We start from the raw sequence: 20,727 nt of genomic DNA, 5'->3' as shown, positions 1-20,727 counted from the left end.
TAGGTAGCTACATGCTAAGGCTAACTCTTTTCTGTGTTAACGATAAAATAACGTTATGTACTTTCTCCATCACAACCTCCGTTTATACAGATTACACGGAGCCGCACGTACACGTCGGATTCGCCGCGTTTGGGTGTTAATGTAGGTTCACAAAGCCATGAGCATTAACAGTAAAGTGACATCCACCATTTTTGTGTTTGTTGCCGCTGCGCTAACGTCGCTGCGCTGGGTAACGTGACCCGTATACAGTGACGTCACACTCGGCGCTGTGACGCTCTCTAGCAAACCGGTTACTTTGAACCAGCACCAGCACTCGCTCTGAACCAGCACTCGGTTCTTTTTGGTGGAAAAGAGGCATCTGAGTCTGACTCTCACTCTGACACTCGCTACAGTTCTCGCTCTGACACTGACTGTCACTCTGACTCCAACTCTGACTCTCACTCCGAATCTTACTATGAGTCTCGCTCTGACTTTCACTCTGAGTCTGACTCTGACTCAGACTTTCACTCCGAATCTCGCTATGAGTCTCGCTCCGACTCTGACTCTGGCTCCGACTCTCACTCTGACTCTGACTCTCACTCTGTCTCTCGCCTCAATTCTCGCCTCGACTCTGACTCTTGCTCAGACTCTTGACTCTCACTCTGTCACTCGCAACAGTTCTCACTCTGACACTGACTGTCACTCTAACTCTAACTCTGACTTTCAATCTGACTTTGACTCTCGCTCTGACGCTGTCTCTGACTCTCACTCCGAGTCTGACTCTCACTCTTTCTCTCGCCTCAATTCTCGCCTCGACTCTGACTCTTGCTCAGACTCAGGCTTTGACTCTTGACTCTCACTCTGAAACTCGCAACAGTTCTCACTCTGACACTGACTGTCACTCTGACTCCAACTCTGACTTTCAATCTGACTCTGACTCTCACTCTGACGCTTTCTCCGACTCTCACTCTGACTCTCACTGTCTCTCGCCTCAATTCGCGCCTCGACTCTGACTCTTGCTCAGACTCAGGCTTTGACTCTTGACTCTCACTCTGACACTCGCAACAGTTCTCACTCCTACACTGACTGTCACTCTAACTCTAACTCTGACTTTCAATCTGACTCTGACTCTGACTCTCGCTCTGACGCTGTCTCCGACTCTCACTCCGAGTCTGACTCTCACCCTGTCTCTCGCCTCAATTCTCGCCTCGACTCTGACTCTTGCTCAGAATCAGGCTTTGACTCTTGACTCTCTGACTCTGGAGCTTGCTCTGATTATTACCCGACTGATTCCTTCTGCAGCCTCACGGTGTGTGTAAATAAGCCCCAGGGGTTTTATTATATATGATCTGTTTGTAGGAAACTTCACTAAGTTTGTTTAGACTCGGTTATGTAACGGTTTTAAAGCCCAGTGGGGAAAACTGCTGCTGCATCCAGGAGGAATGGATTAGCCAGATTATGTGAGGTTAGTTAGCGCTGCAGCTCCATTAGAAGTGAGAGCAGGATGTGATATTAACCCACACAAGTTCATCACTTCAAACATCATCCGTCTTTTTCTTTTTTCTTCCTCAAGGTGAATGGAACCTTTAAACCCGTCTTTGTTTAGCAGATGTTTACTCTATCGATTATTAAATGTTCATTTGAACTTGAAGAATTCCGATTTCTGCATTTTGGCCCATTTCGATGGTATGTAGATGTCTTAGATCAGAGGGTTCTCACTGAAGTTCTTTACGAGAAAACTTGTCGAGAATGTTCTCTCCAAAAATAAAACAGGAAGAAGAAGGAAACAGGAAGTACTGTACGACTCCAGAGTTTGAGAAACCACTCATGAGGCCACTGAGGAGGCCTAGGAACACTCTGAAGAACCCCTGAAGAACGGTGAAGAGTCTATCATGCAGCAAGGGCTTTACGTCTAAACACCTGTCAGGCTGGACGAAGCGTCTTAGAGAAATGACGAGTTTCTCCTGAAGACACATCCAGTGATCAGAGGGAACGATCGGGTGGATGATTAAGAGATCTTACGTAACTTCCACAAGGAAACCGGTTCTGGTATGAAGGTTCACCATCAGCAAGGTTCTGTACCTTATGACTTATTATGATTAGTGTAATGATCATAACATGATCCTCCGTAAGAGATATTTACAAAGAACTGTGAAGGATTTGAAACTAAGAGCATCATATCTGGGTTTATGTTCCATCTCATCCATCTGATCTCAGAAGCCTCTTTTCCACCGGAAAGAACCGGGTGCTGGTTCAGAGCTAGCGCTGTTGCTGGTTCAAAGTCGGTTCCACTGGTGAACCTTCTAAGAACCGGTTTGCCTTTCCACCGGCTAGAGAGCCGTCACAGCGCAGAGTGTGACGTCACTGTATACGTGTCACGTGTCCCAGCGACGTTAGCGCAGCGGCGACAAACACAAACACAACAACAATGGCGGATGTTAATTTACTGTTAATGCTCATGGCTTTGTGAACCTACATCGGCATCCAAACGCGGCGAATAAAACGTGTACGTGCGGCTCCGTGTAATCTGTATAAACGGAGGTTGTAATCGATAAAGTACATAACGTTATTTTATCATTAACACACAAAAAAATTTAGCCTTAGCATGTAGCTACCTACTATCATGTGTGCTGATAATGTATCATATCGCGGTAAAGTAAAAGTGTATTAAACATTAGTATACTTAAGGTACATTAAGGTACATTATCAAACGTGCTAACAGTAGCCCCGCCCACAGCCCCGCCCCCAGCTCCTGACGCAAGCGGTTCTTAAGTCTAGACCAGCAATGTTTTGGTGCTACTTAAGAACCACTGTTCCTGGTTCGGAGCCGGTGCTTTGGCGGTCGAAACAGAAAGAACTGGTTCTAAATTAGGCTCCGAACTTGCACTCGAACTGCCTCGGGGGTAAAGAGGCAAGAGTGTCTGCAGCTTCACTTTAACCAGCACAGAGCTCGTGGTCTTGCTCTTTACCTCTCCGTCTGTCTCCCAGCCTGTAACTATCTCTTGAACTTTACTCCTCGCTCTCGCTTATTAGAAAGGCGGCTGTAAAGATCAAGCTATTCTTGGAAGCTAAATTAAATTCGCCTTAAGACGATTACGGTAATTAATTCTCCGGCGAGTCGCCGCCTGCCGATGCTGATTGAAGCAGATCGAAGGGCTTTGGTCAAGGCGTGGCCCTGTCTTCACCTTGTTTTCTGCGTTACCCACAATGCTGTGCTGTTTCTAGCTGTGCAGGTGGATTTAACCCTCCCTTCATCTCTTCCTGAAGAGACTGATGCAGCGGGGCTTTACACTTCCAGATCTTCACCTTTCACACTAATGACTTCATCATCAACACCATCACACTTCATCACGTAGAGCGATCGCTAGCCGAGACGTTTCCCCGTCAACAGATCAACACACAACACACTAACACACAGTACACACACACACACGACACACACCAACAGATCAACACACTAACACACGCCAACACACGGTACACAGACACACACGACACACACCAACAGATCAACACACAACACACTAACACATAGTACACAAACACACACACACACGACACACACCAACAGATCAACACACAACACACTAACACATAGTACACAAACACACACACACACGACACACACCAACAGATCAACACACAACACACTAACACACAGTACACAAACACACACACACACACACACACACACACACACGACACACACCAACAGATCAACACACAACACACTAACACACAGTACACACACACACACACACACACACACACACACACGACACACACCAACAGATCAACACACAACACACTAACACACAGTACACAAACACACACACACACGACACACACCAACAGATCAACACGCAACACACTAACACACAGTACACACACACACACACACGACACACACCATCAGATCAACACACAAGACACTAACACAAAGTACACACAGTACACACACACACGACACACACCAACAGATCAACACACTAACACACTAACACAAAGTACACACACACACACACACACACGACACACACCAACAGATCAACACACAACACACTAACACACAGTACACACACACACACACGACACACACCAACAGATCAACACACAACACACGGTACACAGACACACACGACACACACCAACAGATCAACACACTAACACACGCCAACACACGGTACACAGACACACACGACACACACCAACAGATCAACACACTAACACACGCCAACACACGGTACACAGACACACACGACACACACCAACAGGCGATACACACAACGCACAGTAAAACACACAAACATGCATAACACACCACACACACGACACACACAACACACACCGACACAAAGACACACAATAATACACGACACACACAACACACACCGACACAAAGACACACAATAACACACGACACACACCGACACAAACACACACAATAACACACAACACACACCGACACAAAGACACACAATAACACACGACACACACAACACACACCGACACAAACACACACATCAGCACAGATTTTCGGATCATGTATTTTGTGGATTACATTTGTTTCTGTCACTTTAGAGCTGATGTACAGAACAGCTCGATCGCTTTAGAAAACATCTCCTCCTGTATTCTGGCCCTGATACTGACAGCTTGCAGAAAAGCACATTTGTGTAAATGTTAGTCATTTTTACAAAAGCGGGCGTTCGCGTCTCCCGTCGAACACGAGCTGCACATTTCATAAACATCTGTTGTGCCTCGTTCATTAAAAATCCACAGAGTCGCTCTGATGCAAACAGAGAGCACACGATGAGAAGCGATAGGCTCAGCGCCGCTGCAGGATCCAGGCTCGCCGTCGTCCTAAATGTCCGCGCGTCCTGCCGACACGGCGGACACATAACCGATCTGTTTATTCTTTCAGACACGGCTTCGGATTTGGACGGGCGAGTGTTTTGTGTTTGGTGGAATAGATTCGTGGTCGACGGCTGGCGTGATGAAGTTAGTGTGGTTACTGTAGCCATCCTGGACTTGATGATTTTCCTGTAGCAGGTCGTTGCAATGGGTTTCGTTGCCCTTATTACACATCAAGTTGCTGACGATTACAAATTCCGATTTATTTAAAGTCGTACATTCGATCTCTTTAATGTTGTGGAACGTCTGAGAAACGAGCCGTAACATGCAATCACGTGTTATTAACTGATGATCGCACACTCGGCAGCACCTTGATTGCACGTCGGCCTCGTGTCATATCAGACTTAAGGCGTTCTTCGGGCCGATAACGCGCTCTCCACGTCACCCGACGACTTCTTTTAACCTGCCAGCGATGTGAAAATAACAGTTAATCACGGTGCTCTAGATGGCAGATATGACTGCAGTCCATGGCGTCTGAACGCTGAACACTGGCATCAGTCTGGATTTAATCAGAAATGGAGTTTGCTTTGGAATTTCATTGTTGACAAAACTTCAGCACAGAGACGCCGTGACCGGGACCCCCGCAGGCTCCTGTGCCGAAATAAATATTTATCTGTACGTCCTCGGGCTGATAGAGAAGGACTCATACGGCTCGAGATGATGACGGGCTCCGGAGTCGAGAGGTGTGACAGCTGAGCAAATAGACACAGACGTGGGTATTTTTTCATCTGTCTCTCTTGGTTTTGCTCACAGAGACATATATAAACTTGGACAGACAAACAGACACACACACACACACACACACACACACACACACACACACACACAGACAATCTGCACTAAAGATGGTAGAATGCCCCAAGGACTGGCTTGGAGTGGCCAATCAGTTGTTGTCGGTGTGAAATGGATCGGTCTGGCATCTCGCTGGGTTGATGGCAGCCGCTACAAACCATGTGTCTCTGCCACCTGGACGAGTACCGCATCCCCGACATCCAACAGCTTTCCTACAGGCAAAAGAAAGAGAGAGAGAGAGACAGACAAAGAGAGAGAGAAATAAGGAGTGAGAGAATAATGCCTTCGTCAGCTTGCACAAGTTTTATCGAACGTCATTCACGAGCAAACCGCAAAATCATGGTTTAATCCAAAGCGCTGTCGAGTTCTGGATTCCGATCGGTCAGAAGCCTTCGATTCGGACGGATAAACGTGTTAAAGACCTGCGTAATCACTGACACGGGGAATTTAGAGAATGCACGTTTACTGGCATCTTCAGGGAGGAGGAGGTTACGCTTTCTGGTGTCTTAGCAACAAGAAATGTAAAAAAAAAAAAAAACAGGACGGTGAAAGAAGAATCGTAACAATTATAACGTGCTATAATGCGTTAACATTCAGTGGATAAATCAGGTGTAATCTGTTTGAAACTGCTGCAGAATTAAAGGGTTAACACACTGCAGGGCATTCTGGTGCAGGAAAAGAATCACCACAGAGCATCATGCTGCTCGTTCCTTCAGCACCAAATCGATAAAACGAACAAACACGGAGATCGGATCCAGAGAAGTCGAAGCATCTGCGCAGTAATCACTACATGCGGTGGAGTATAAATACCTTGGCAGAAAGCCAGCTCTATAACATACGAAGCTAAACGCTGCGGCGGAGCCAAGTCCAGTTTCAGAGGAACTGGAGGAGGCAGCGAGAAGAAAGGCAGAGAGATGATCGTACTGTATTTATTACAGAACCTTCTATTTTCATAGGAGGCTGTGTGGAAGTGCAGAACCCCACAGGAACACCGAAGCGTGATGTAAATAAACGGACGCGGAAGCTTATTATGGACCCGCTGAGTTTAGCGGGTCGTGTGAGTTTCCAGTCCAACTTCTGCGCAAACTTTTGTTCAGCTGTAAACATTCATGATGTTTTGCGTAACGTGTGAAAAATTACAGTTTATTTATCGTGCAAATGTTTGGCCTCAGAAATCAAAAAGATGCATTTCAGCTAGCTGGCTAGCATTGAGCTCATTTCAGCTAGCTGACTAGCTTTAAGCTCATTTCAGCTAGCTGGCTATCATTGAGCTCATTTCAGCTAGCTGGCTAGCATTAAGCTCATTTCAGCTAGCTGGCTAGCATTAAGCTCATTTCAGCTAGCTGGCTAGCATTAAGCTCATTTTAGCTAGCTGGCTAGCATTAAGCTCATTTCAGCTAGCTGGCTAGCATTAAGCTCATTTTAGCTAGCTGGCTAGCATTAAGCTCATTTCAGCTAGCTGGCTAGCATCAAGAATATAACCTGACAATCTCAGAACTGTCTACAGTTACAGTTAATGTCAGATGCGATAATTTGCAATTCGATGCTAAAACGTTTCTAAGAAATTCCTTCACACTAGCTTATTTTAACGAAATAAATTACCATTGGAAATTCTGTCAAGTTGGATCCTTGTTGGCGGTGTCATGATACTTGACCATTTTTTTCCTTCAAAATCATGTCAGGTTGACATATTAGCTATACAGTATAGCTAGCATCAGCAGCGAAGGATCTAAACACTTAAAACTGTAGCCTTAAATGATCAGGAATCCTGCCTGGCCAGGTGAGCTTGCTTTTTCCAGAGATGCCAATCAACCTACCATGCATGTCTTTGGACCGGGGGAGGAAACCGGAGTACCCGGAGGAAACCCCCGAGGCACGGGGAGAACATGCAAACTCCACACACACGCCTTGTGTGTGGAGGCGGGAATCGAACCTCCAACCCTGGAGGTGTGAGGCAAATGTGCTGACCACTAAGCCACCATGCCCTCCCATTTATTTATTTATTTATTTATTTGTTTGTTTGTTTGTTATTTTAGCAAACTAGTTAGTGTTAGCAGAAAAAAATTAAAAGAATAAAAAATCTTTGAGAAACGTCTGTCTGTTTAGCTCATGCAAGCTGGCTAGCTAGCTGGCTAACAGCAGCAAGAGATTGTAGTAAATAATTCAAATAAAATAAAGCATCAAAATCTTAACCATCCAGTCAGACGAGCTTGTTTTAGCTTATTAGTTTTACCATGAACATTTCCTGATACGTGATCAAACCTTCTCTCAGAAATCCTGTCAGCTTTGATAAAAATAAACTCAGTCTGTCTAAACATTAGCATATGTTAGGTAGTCTACCAAATTAGCATATGTTAGGTAGTCTAGCAAATTAGCATATGTTAGGTAGTCTACCAAATTAGCATATGGTAGGTATTCTAGCAAATTAGCATATGTTAGGTAGTCTACCAAATTAGCACATGTTAGGTAGTCTACCAATTTAGTATTTTAGGTAGTCTACCAAATTAGCATATGGTAGGTATTCTAGCAAATTAGCATATGTTAGGTAGTCTACCAAATTAGCACATGTTAGGTAGTCTACCAAATTAGCATATGGTAGGTATTCTAGCAAATTAGCATATGGTAGGTAGTCTACCAAATTAGCATATGTTAGGTATTCTACCAAATTAGTATTTTAGGTAGTCTACCAAATTAGCATATGTTAGGTATTCTACCAAATTAGCATATGTTAGGTAGTCTAGCAAATTAGCATATGGTAGGTATTCTAGCAAATTAGCATATGTTAGGTAGTCTACCAAATTAGCATATGTTAGGTAGTCTACCAATTTAGCATATGTTAGGTATTCTACCAAATTAGCATATGTTAGGTAGTCTACCAAATTAGCATATGGTAGGTAGTCTAGCAAATTAGCATATGTTAGGTAGTCTACCAAATTAGTATTTTAGGTAGTCTACCAAATTACCATATGTTATGTAGTCTACCAAATTAGCATATGTTAGGTATTCTACCAAATTAGCATATGTTAGGTATTCTACCAAATTAGCATATGTTAGGTAGTCTACCAAATTAGCATATGTTAGGTAGTCTACCAAATTAGCATATGTTAGGTAGTCTAGCAAATTAGCATATGGTAGGTATTCTAGCAAATTAGCATATGTTAGGTAGTCTAGCAAATTAGCATATGTTAGGTAGTCTAGCAAATTAGCATATGTTAGGTAGTCTACCAAATTAGCATATGTTAGGTAGTCTAGAAAATTAGCATATGGTAGGTATTCTAGCAAATTAGCATATGTTAGGTAGTCTACCAATTTAGCATATGTTAGGTATTCTAGCAAATTAGCATATGTTAGGTAGTCTACCAAATTAGCATATGTTAGGTAGTCTACCAAATTAGCATATGGTAGGTAGTCTAGCAAATTAGCATATGTTAGGTAGTCTACCAAATTAGCATATGTTAGGTATTCTACCAAATTAGCATATGTTAGGTATTCTACCAAATTAGCATATGTTAGGTATTCTACCAAATTAGCATATGTTAGGTAGTCTACCAAATTCTCTTAGTTCTCGTGTATTGAAGTGTTTCTTATATTTTTTGAGCTCATATCCGCCGTAATGCGGAACACTTCGCTACCGATGCTACTTTTTTCCACATTTCTTCCTACACCGAATCCCTTTAAAATATCGTCTCTGTGTGTAAAATGTAAAATCCATATTCCATTAAAACCTGTTATCGCTAACAGCCACGGCAGAGTGACGATGATCTCGAACCGTATACTAAATTATTTGATTTACAGCCGCTGTTGCGTGAAGATGAGTCTCTCAGGATCGTTAAGACACGACGCTTGAGTGGCGCTCCCTGTGGTGTAATTATCGGTGTCAGCGTGAGGCGTCCACCTCAGCAAACAAGCCGAGAAAAGGGCTAAGCTGCCTACCGCAGGTGTGACGGACAAAAAAAAATCTCAGCATGGGTGAGACAACAAATAGGTGGATTAGTTGCTAAAACAAGATCTTTCCATGTGAGGATGAGTGTGGAGAAGCAGCTGCGTCTGACTGAGCCATTTGTACTGTATGAGTTGGGGTGAAGATACATCATGTTTCTCCAAAGGGATCCGAACACGTTTAGCGTCGTTTAGCGAACCGCTTAGGGCTTGATTTGAGGATGGATGTGAGGAAAATGGCAGCTTGCTTCATTTGAATCGGAATCCATTTGTACGCGCATGCTAATGCTAATCCACTGTTAAAACACACATATATTTCAGTTCAGGGATTGATTAGGTGAATTCCGCGTTCAGGAAACCTGTTCAATCTGTGATGTATCTCTTAAGAAGTGTAAAAATGATGGCAAAGGCGCCCCCGGCCCCCGTTCGATTCTATCACACCGTCGTGTTTCCATTGATGTAGCCTGCACTGCTGCATGGCTGCATGGCAAATGGCTTGTGTTGTGCAATTCAGTTCCCCTCCAGGAATCTTCAGATAGGGTCAACCACGTCCGTCTTACCCCCGAGGTCCGAGGACCCACTTAATATTCCTTCGTAAATCTGAGTATCGGTGATAGATTTTGATACAATTGTCAGACGCAGTAATGGAATGTCAGCCCTCTTGAACTAATCCCTCTATCTCACTGACCTTGCTGAGACCTGCACTGAATCGGTCTGACTGCTAAGTCGTAGACTATGCTAGCAGGAAATAAGCTGCTTTGCCACTTGCATTATTCCCTCTTTACCGACAGGCAGGGAACAGAGAAGCCAGAGTGAACCGCTGTCACCTTGGAAAACCGCTCTCATTTTTCACTCCTGTATTCTTCTCCAATTTGGTCCCGACATAAAAGCGGCCCGGGTTCTCTGGGGCTTCTTTGTTTCGCTGCTCCCTTCAGTAACCATTTAAAATGTCAAGCTGCTGGGAAGAACTTTGTCGATGTCTCGGTGGGTGTCGAAATTCTTTACGAAGGCTCGTTCCTCTTTAATTTGACTCGGCCCGAAACCAGCCCGAGGTTCTTTCTTGAATTGCTCTCATGGTTCATTAAACTGTAACGGCGTCACTCGAGCTGCTCCGCACACACTTTGCCCGTGCCAGGATGGGCATTTACGTTTATTTATTTAGAAGGCGTGTCTTTCATTTTCTGTCGTGTTCCTATTTAATTTGGCTTGGTCTGAAGTTGGCACAAGCTCCTTCGCCTTGCTGAGCTCTTCATATTGTTCAGTCAGGGTTCATTAAGATGTCGTGGCATCACTCAAGCTGCACTGTGGCACCTTGTCAGGGGCAAGAGTACATGTTGTTTAGGCTGATTATACACCACTGTAGTTCTCTTCAGTTTAGCCTGAAATTAAGCCCAGAATTGATTTTTCTTATCCTGTCCCTCAATGAGGAATCATTTACATGCTAGTGAACCTCTCAAACTGCTCAGGAGAACCTTGTACAGTAGATCCCATGGTACTGTAAGTATTTAGACTTATTACACCATTTGTACCTCATGGTGTGAAATTAGCCCCAGACAAAATTGTCGCAGCTCTGCGTTTTTGCCTAACTCACTATTCATATCTCTCGTCCATGTAACGCGTTATGATTTTGTGGCATCGTTAATGACTTTTCAATGTCATTGTGGCCATGTAAATCAGTTAGCGTTCATCTTTATTCAGCTAATTATACTCCACTGGCAGTGGCATAGTTGGAGTTTAAATTCACTGCGAGTGCGTATCGTCTAGGCCGATTATAGATTTTCTGCTAATTTGGTCTGGCTCAAAATTAGCCCAAGCGACTTTATTTTGCTGAGCTTCCCAAGGGTTCATTAAGATTGAAGTCGTGACATCAGTCAAGCTGCTCAACACTTCTCGATCGTATTGTGGGTATTCGCTTGTTCGGGGTGATAACACTTCAGGAAGTAGTAGATGTAGCACTGTTGGCGATTTTTGCATTTCGCTTCTCGATTCCTCTTTAATTTAACCTAGCCCAAACTTTATTTCCCTACTCCCTCATAACTCTCAGTCAGAGCTCATTAAAATGTTGTAGCATCGCTGAGGCTGCACTGTGGCACCTCGTGGGTGTTTGAATCCATTAGAAGGCTTGTCTTGTTTGGGTCGAATTGATGCTTTGATGCTTCGGTCGGCACTTCTTTCATTAACCGCGACCTGCGTATCGTTCATTTCCGAGATGTTTTGGTACCAGTCAAGCTGTTCCATGGTACCTTATTTGCTAGAAAGTGGGCATCGAGAATGGAAAGAAATCTTGTCTATATACAGTAGAACCAGTTATGCTTTATGAAGCAGTTCAAGTTTTGATTTAATTATGCTCGTCTGTACTGCTGGTCAATTTGGTCCAGACAGAAATGTCTTTCAGCGTCTCTGTCACATCTCTCAGTCAGAGATCATTAAAATGCTTGAGATGTTCAGTAGGACCTTGTAAACGGCACGGGGGGTGTTCAAATCTGATGGAAGTGTAGTGGTGGTCGGCCTGATGATACTCGAGGAAGTGGAAGAATCGATGCTTTGATTTTTCACTCACTTCAGTGTTCATTTACACCTGGAAAAGCAGTCTGAGTTCTCAGCTTCCTTCATATCTCTCAGTCGGGGATGATTAGAATTTCATGGCATCAGTCGAGCTGCCTGGTGACACCTTGTCGATGGCATGAGTGGGTGTTATAAACCTGAGAGGAAACCTGTCTTGTTTGGCTCAATTATATTCGAGAAAGCTGATGTTGTGATTTTCTGTCTTTACTCTGCTTCAGTTTGAACCAGAAGAAATCAAAAATCTGATCACAATATTTCATTCTTTCAGTGCTCCCTTTATATGTTTTTGGTTTTAAGGTGCAGTTAGACTCGTGCCATGACTCACAGCGTGGTGGACGTATAAATCAGAGAGAAAGCTTGTCAAGGTTTGGCCTGATTGTATTGATGAGGAATCAGCAGAACTAAGGCTTAGATTTTACACAAACCCACAATCCAATCTCTGCTCTCCGGTGCTTCTTTTATTCGTTCCTACCCTCAAATCTCAGAGTCAGGGATCAGTGGAATCTCATGGCCTGTAGAGTTGTTTAAATGTTTGAGTCTCATCCTTGTATTCCTTGACAAAAGCTCTTCGCTGCACCTTTTGTTTTATTATTAAGTCATTTTCTAAACAGATGTTGGTCTGCTTGGTGAAGTGTTTCGAAGCTTTCTTCAGCTTTGGGATTGGTCCACCTCACGTCATTGCGGCGTGTGTGGATGCTATCGAAGCAACTTCCCAGATTTTGTCATGACAGCGAGACGGGGAGAGGGCTGTTATTTGTTGTTCGATAGAGAAGACAGAATGCCAGACTGAGGTTCTGTGACTGCCTGACCTTTGTGGTGCGGTCTGCATAGTATGTCAGTTCCCTCGAATGATGTCAAGCAATTTGTCCAAATGGGGGGGACACGGTGGCTTAGTGGTTAGCACGTTTGCCTCACACCTCCAGGGTCGGGGGTTCGATTCCCACCTCCGCCTCGTGTGTGTGGAGTTTGCATGTTCTCCCCGTGCCTCGGGGGTTTCCTCCGGGTACTCCGGTTTCCTCCCCCGGTCCAAAGACATGCATGGTAGGTTGATCGGCATCTCTGGAAAATTGTCCGTAGTGTGTGAGTGTGTGAGTGAATGAGAGTGTGTGTGTGCCCTGTGATGGGTTGGCACTCCGTCCAGGGTGTATCCTGCCTCGATGCCCGATGACGCCTGAGATAGGCACAGGCTCCCCGTGACCCGAGAAGTTCGGATAAGAGGTAGGAAATGAATGAATGAATGAATTAGTCCAAATGCTCATCTAGTGCACATTGTTTTTCCGGCTGTTTTACAAAAGCAACGTATTAAATAACACAATTGATCCACAGTTCAGAAGAAGGCGGGGCTTACACATGTCTCTACACATTTTGATTACAGCACAGTGAAATGCTTATTTTTGTAGCTTAGGGATTTGGGGTCAGAGTAAGTCAGGGATTAAGCACCTTGCTCAAGTGCCCAACGGTGGCATTTTGGAGGTACTGGGGCTCGAACCGCCAGCCGGATGGTTTTCTCAGCCCTGAAGCATCGCATCGAAATCTCTCCTTACATTTCTTTTTAATACACTTTAGTTCAGGTTCATTAAAATGTTCGGCAATCATTCGAGCCGCTCCTTGGCACCTTGTCGATAAAGCTGCTGTATCCACGTGAATTCGCTTCTTCTTTGGGCCAATTCTGCTTATCGAGGAAGTGGCAGAGATGGAGATTTAATCCTGTAGACGGCAGGAACGGCGGCACGAGACGAGGCCGCAAAACGGTATCAATTATCTGCGACGGTGTTTGCTTTGCAGCAAGGTTCAGTTTAATTAGAGGGAGTGTTGGGGTAAATCGAGAGCAGGGCAGTAATGAAAGTGGCATTATAGTGTCAGCCAACACCATGTAGATGAGATTGTGTTCTCTCAATTATGTAATTAGACAGAAAGCCATATTGCAGCAAGAAATGCCTGATTAGATTTACAGCAACCCTCAACATACTTGCAAATGGAAAAATACTTGAAACTTTTTGTTTTATGGTTTTTATGTTCTGTAAAGCTGCTTTGAGACAATTTCCATGGTTAAAAGCTCTACAGAAATACATTTGAATTGAATTTAATTGAATTGAATGGAATGGGGGGACGGACGGTGGCTTAGTGGTTAGCGCGTTTGCCTCACACCTCCAGGGTTGGGGGTTCGATTCCCACCTCCGCCTTGTGTGTGTGGAGTTTGCATGTTCTCCCCGTGCCTCGGGGGTTTCCTCCGGGTACTCCGGTTTCCTCCCCCGGTCCAAAGACATGCATGGTAGGTTGATTGGCATCTCTGGAAAATTGTCCGTAGTGTGTGTGTGTGTGTGAGTGAATGAGAGTGTGTGTGTGCCCTGTGATGGGTTGGCACTCCGTCCAGGGTGTATCCTGCCTCGATGCCTGATGACGCCTGAGATAGGCACAGGCTCCCCGTGACCCGAGAACTTCGGATAAGTGGTAGAAGATGAATGAATGAATGAATGAATGGAATTGAATACTAAAGACATCCCAGAAAAAAAGCTTGGATGCTTGACCCTCGAATTTGGATGAAGTCTTGAATGTAACACTAATCGTGATTACTTTAGCAGGTGTTCCACGGACACAGCGATAAGGAATACTAATTTGGCGCCGTAGACAGGATGCAGAACACACAATAGAGGTCCAGAAGCAGAGCTAGAGCCAGTCGATATTGGCACGATAGCTTCTCCCACACTGCACCGCGAGATGGTTCGGTATCGACTAATATGGCTCTCGATTTAATAAGGAAAAAGCCATATAATAGATGCAGCCTTCTGGGAACAGATCGATATGGACTCTGTATGAATTTATGAGCGCTCGCTCTCCACATGATGTCCAGAGGTGTGGGTGTAGGTGGAGAGGAAAGAAAAAAAAAGACTCTCTGTTGTACAAACTGTTACGTAGCGTCGGACTTGCTGAAATGTGCAGCGTTGCATGCAATTAGTTGAGCTGAACAGATAGGATGGGGTGAAGTCATGAAGGGGTTCCTTCCTCTCACCCCACAGCAATCTGCCGACCGTTACAGTTTTGGATTTATTAAAGAAAAACGCTCATCTATTTATAGTTACATTGTGGATCTACGTTTGCGTTTGTATCCGAACTGGTTGTCACGGTGATGACAACGGGAGCGTTTGCTGAATGAGTAAAATGAGTAAAGCTTCTCTAAGTAGCTACTAGTGTAGACATTCGTTCATTCGTTCATCCATTCATCTTCTACCGCTTATCCGAACTTCTCGGGTCACGGGGAGCCTGTGCCTGTCTCAGGCGTCATCGGGCATCGAGGCAGGATACACCCTGGACGGAGTGCCAACCCATCACAGGGCACACACACACTCTCATTCACATACACACACACACTACAGACAATTTTCCAGAGATGCCAATCAACCTACCATGCATGTCTTTGGACCGGGGGAGGAAACCGGAGTACCCGGAGGAAACCCCCGAGGCACGGGGAGAACATGCAAACTCCACACACACAAGGTGGAGGCGGGAATCGAACCCCCAACCCTGGAGGTGTGAGGCAAACATGCTAACCGCTAAGCCACCGTGCCCACTAGTGTTTCTGATGATTATTTGGTTATTTTTAAAAAAATATCCGAGTCCATATTGAGTTAATTGTAGCTACGTAAAAAACCGAATAGTCAGATGATCCCTAAGTGTCTGTGTAATGTAACGTAAAGGATAAATGACGCAGTGTGTCTATTAGCGTCGTCTACCAGGAGTCAGTGCTGTTTCTGTAAAAGCTAGAGTGGATCTCTGCGAAACCTGCAGACTCGACATTTCATGAGCTCCGAGCAACCGTGGGCTTCTCAATCTCTTACGCAGTCGTTAATTATCCGTCCTGAACAAAGCTGGATGTGGGCCGTTTATCTTATCTGCAAACAGACCTCCTAGACGAGCGTTCTGCTGTTCTTATTGAGCCAAAAAGCCGATTTCTAATCTGTTCCTCGTTATCTTTAGAGGCACAGAGCTGCTAAAGATAAAAACCTGGTATCTCCGGGGCCTGAAGGTGGTGACGATAATGACCCACGAGCCTGTCACTCATCTGTGATTCACCCGGTGTCTGGAAAGTGAGCCAGATAGAGATCAGCGCATGGAATGTATTAGCGTGGGATCGCTGTGACGCTCAGGATTTAGCGATTATTAAAACTCAGAGAGTCAACAAACGCTCTCATTTCATTTTTATTCTAATTTAGAAACAAACAAACAAACAAACAAAAAAGCAAAAACCCTAAAAATAAGTACATTCAAAAATATATTTATTAAAAAGTACAATTTTAATATAAGAGTAAAGTTTACATTATAGAAGAGTCAACTTTGAATAGTCAGCTTTAAGTAAAAAGAGTCAGCTTTATTAAAGAGTCAATTTTAAGTAAAAAGAGTCACCTTTATTGGAGTCAATTTTAAGAAAAGAGTCAACTTTATTAAAGGGTCAATTTTAAGAAAAAAGAGTCAACTTTATTGGAGTCCATTTTAAGTAAAATAGAGTCAACTTTATTAAAGAGTCAATTTTAAGTAAAAAGAGTCAACTTTATTGGAGTCAATTTGAAGTAAAAAAGAGTCAACTTTATTAAAGAGTCAATTTTAAGTAAAAAGAGTCAATTTTAAGTAAAAAGAGTAAACTTTATTAAAGAGTCAATTTTAAGTACAAAGAGTCAACTTTATTAAAGAGTCAATTTTACTTTAAGTAAAAAGAGTCAACTTTATGAAAGGGTCAAATTTGAATAAAAGAGACTATAAATAAATAAATAAATAAATAAATAGAGTCAACGTTAAATAAAAAATCTAAACTTTAAGTAAAAAGATTCAGTTTTAAATCGAAAGAGTCAACTTTATTTTAAAAGTCAAATCTGAATAAAAGAATCAACTTAAAATAAATAGAGTCAAAAAGAATCACCTTTTAATAAAAATGCAACCCAAAGAAGAGGAGCAATTACAGATGTATGGAGGTGTTAAACATATGACGTAATTGACTCGTCAGACTTCTCATTATGTGAAAGTGAATAAAAAAAAGAAAAACAGAACCAGCGTCCTTTCACATAAACTCGGCGTTAGCATGAGGATGAAATTAAGGACGTTAATGCGGAATCTCTGCATGGCTGCTTCGTCAAGCCGCTGTTTAATTATATTTACCTAATGAGCTCGTTTGATTGTGAGCGGCTCGAGTGCTGTTATTACTCAGCGTTTGGAAGATTGGCTGCTGTCTTTATCGCACTCTTCCTCTCTTCTTCTTTCGCACCACTGTTTATCTCCTGGTGTAGCGCTCCACTTAGTCCTCAGACTTTAAGTGTAAAAGCTGGAAGCTGTCTGTGTATCTGACGTGAGCGCTTATAACAGTCAGTGTGTTGTCTCGTGTGTGGGGGTTTTTTTTTTCACCTTTTCGATGGAGAGAGTATTTTATGATCTGGAACACACTGGAAGGGTCTGAGAGGAACAGATGCGAAACAAAAACGTTTCAGGAATTAGGTGTAATTCAGGAGAAAATGTGCTATTAGGAGAAAGCAGGAGAGCCGAGAGCCGCCGGCGCCGATCCTTCAAACATGTTCATGTTACTGCTGAAAAATAAAAAGCTTTTCTGTCTGCCTGTTAGCTCTCGCAGTGTCTTAATAGCTCGAGACATTAAAGGTAGTGTGTGTGTGTGTGTGTGTGTGTGTGTGTGTGTGTGTGTGTGTGTGTGTGTGTGTGTGTGTGTGTTGTATGCAGTAGAAGTTTTCAAGGGCAGCTCGAGCCTCACTTTTTAAATGTAAAGTCAGCGTGAACGCATGAACGCACTCGAGTAAGAAAGAACAAGAGCAGATCAAAAAGCCTAAAGAAAAAAGAAAGGGGGGGGGGGTCTGAGAAGCAGAACAGGGGGAGAGAGAGAGAGAGAGAGAGAGAGAGAGAGAGAGAATGGGAGAGAGAGAGAGAGAGAGAGAGAGAGAGAGAGAGAGAGAGAGAGAGAGAGAGAGAGAGAGAGAGAGAGAGAGAGAGAGAGAGAGAGAGAGAATGTGAGAGAGAGAGAGAGAGAGAGAGAGAGAGAGAGAGAGAGAGAGAGAGAGAGAGAGAGTGAGAACACGAGTGTGGTTCTACACTTTGAGTCCTTTTACATTAAGTATTGATGCTTGTGCACTTTGTTGTGCTCCAAATATTCTGGAACGTCGTCGTGTCAGAATTAGAGACGTTAGGAATCTTAAAGTGGAGCTCCACACTCCACCTCCACACTCCATCTCCACACTCCACCTCCACACTCCACCTCCACACTCCACCTCCACACTCCACCTCCACACTCCACCTCCACACTCCACCTCCACACTCCACCTCCACACTCCACCTCCACACTCCATCTCCACACTCCATCTCCACACTCCATCTCCACACTCCACCTCCACACTCCACCTCCACACTCCACCTCCACACTCCATCTCCACACTCCACCTCCACACTCCACCTCCACACTCCATCTCCACACTCCACCTCCACACTCCATCTCCACACTCCACCTCCACACTCCACCTCCACACTCCATCTCCACACTCCACCTCCACACTCCACCTCCACACTCCATCTCCACACTCCACCTCCACACTCCACCTCCACACTCCATCTCCACACTCCACCTCCACACTCCACCTCCACACTCCAACTCCACCCTCCACCTCCACCTCCACCTCCACACTCCACCTCCACACTCCATCTCCACACTCCACCTCCACACTCCACCTCCACACTCCACCTCCACACTCCACCTCCACACTCCACCTCCACACTCCACCTCCACACTCCACCTCCACACTCCACCTCCACACTCCACCTCCACACTCCACCTCCACACTCCAGCTCCACACTCCATCTCCACACTCCACCTCCACACTCCACCTCCACACTTCCAAACCGCCTACACTGGAGACAACCGAGCTGTTGCTATAGCAACCATAAGGAGCGCCCTCGTTTTAAAACTGCGGTTGATAGAAAATGAATTGAAAATTTCACTACAAATCATCGTTCTTCTTCTTCTCGTGTGTTTATTTGTTTGATTGTTTGTTTGTTTGTTTGTGTTTGTTGCAGATGGGGAAGTGGGAGAACCGCAGCCTGACGCTGAAGTTCCCGGTGTGGCCGCGCTTCAACTCGTTCGGCGACGGCGAGACGGATGATAATCACCTGAGCATCGTGACTTTAGAGGAGAAGCCCTTCGTCATCGTGGAGAACGTGGAGCGTCTGACGGGAACCTGCATGAGGAACTCGGTTCCCTGCCGCAAGCACATCAAAGAGTGAGTCCCATCCACCCGTCTCCAGCTAATCCCTCGCCTGTCTGTTGTTCATTCAATTTTTCATTTGTTCGCTCCGGCTTTTAGCTAAGTCTTCTGTCTGGGTTATAAATATGCACATCTGAAATTGTTTTAGGCTCCGAAACGCCGTCCAAAAAGCCACGGGTCGTTTTTCATCCCTTCAGGAAGGCTTGTTAAAAGGCTTTATAGGCGTGTCGTGGCGGCTTCGCCTTCGCCGCCTCTCCGTTACAGCACTGCTGCGTTCAGCACTTCCTGGCTGGCTCGGGAAAGCACGCTTCAGCTTTGTGAGAAAAATGACAGGTCAGATGATCAAAGCGCGGCGTTCTAACCGATCTGCTCCTGAACTGTAATTACAGAGTGATGCCTTCAAACAACAAGCAACATCCACACACAAGAGCTCACAGTGTGGTGGTGTTATTGATGGTGGTGGTGGTGGTGGTGGTTGGTGGGATTGATGGTGAACGTCAAGTCACATTGATCAGCTTATTCTTTTCCAATCACTGACACAGAATCCAATCAGATTTAACGTCTGTGTAACAGCTTTGTTAACGATAAGTGACGGCTTCGGTAGTGAAGCCTAAACGTCTTTCCTCCGACACTATAATCAAATTATGAATGAAACATACGTAAAGCCGTTACTATAGAAACGATAACAGACCCGCGACGTTACAAGAAACGAATCCGCATTAACCGCTCGGCTCGCTGCAGCAAGAAGAAAAGGAAGAAGAAGAGGAGGAGGAGGTGATGCACAGCTCAGTGACGCATGCTGCTACACAAACTCGTTCTTTTCCTCTATCTTCTCTCCGGCTCTATCTGATAGCTCTTCTCTCGCTCTTCTCTCGCTCTTCTCTCGCTCTTCTCTCGCTCTCTTATCTCAGAAACGACTTCACCTTCGGCTTGTGCACCGAAACCCAGCGAGAACCGTCACACCAGACACGACTTCTGGATGTCCAGCATGTTTACCTGCACTAGAGATTGTTTTGATGGCTCAGAAGGTGTTGAGTAGTTTCCTGTATCAGCCGTCTGATTGGTTTATATCAACACGCTCGTTTCTATAGTAACGGCTGATTGACAGGGGCCTGTACGATGCTCCACGTAAACGGATCTTTAATTAAAAACACTTCAAAGTTGCAGTTGTGGTATCGAGAGGAATGAAATGTTTCAGGTCTCACTGTTTGTTGTAGGAAAATAATCAACGTTAAAATCATGACGAAGTCAGGAGAAAATCTTAGCTACGAATTTTATTAGCACTTTAGAAACG

At 44.5% G+C, this 20,727-nt stretch overlaps 1 protein-coding gene across 2 annotated transcripts in view; it reads left to right on the top strand.

Moving 5' to 3' along the window:
- The window catches only part of grin2aa (glutamate receptor, ionotropic, N-methyl D-aspartate 2A, a), a 119,159-nt gene that overhangs the window by 76,162 nt on the left and 22,270 nt on the right, over positions 1 to 20,727 (top strand). For both annotated transcript variants that reach the window (XM_047800634.1, XM_047800635.1), the window contains one exon: positions 19,246 to 19,448. In XM_047800634.1, coding sequence (XP_047656590.1) covers positions 19,246 to 19,448 — 203 coding nt within the window. The remainder of the gene's footprint in view (positions 1 to 19,245; positions 19,449 to 20,727) is intronic.

Source organism: Tachysurus fulvidraco, chromosome 15, assembly GCF_022655615.1.
Source record: "Tachysurus fulvidraco isolate hzauxx_2018 chromosome 15, HZAU_PFXX_2.0, whole genome shotgun sequence".
NCBI lineage: Eukaryota > Metazoa > Chordata > Actinopteri > Siluriformes > Bagridae > Tachysurus > Tachysurus fulvidraco.
This window is presented reverse-complemented; position numbering and strand designations above follow the sequence as displayed.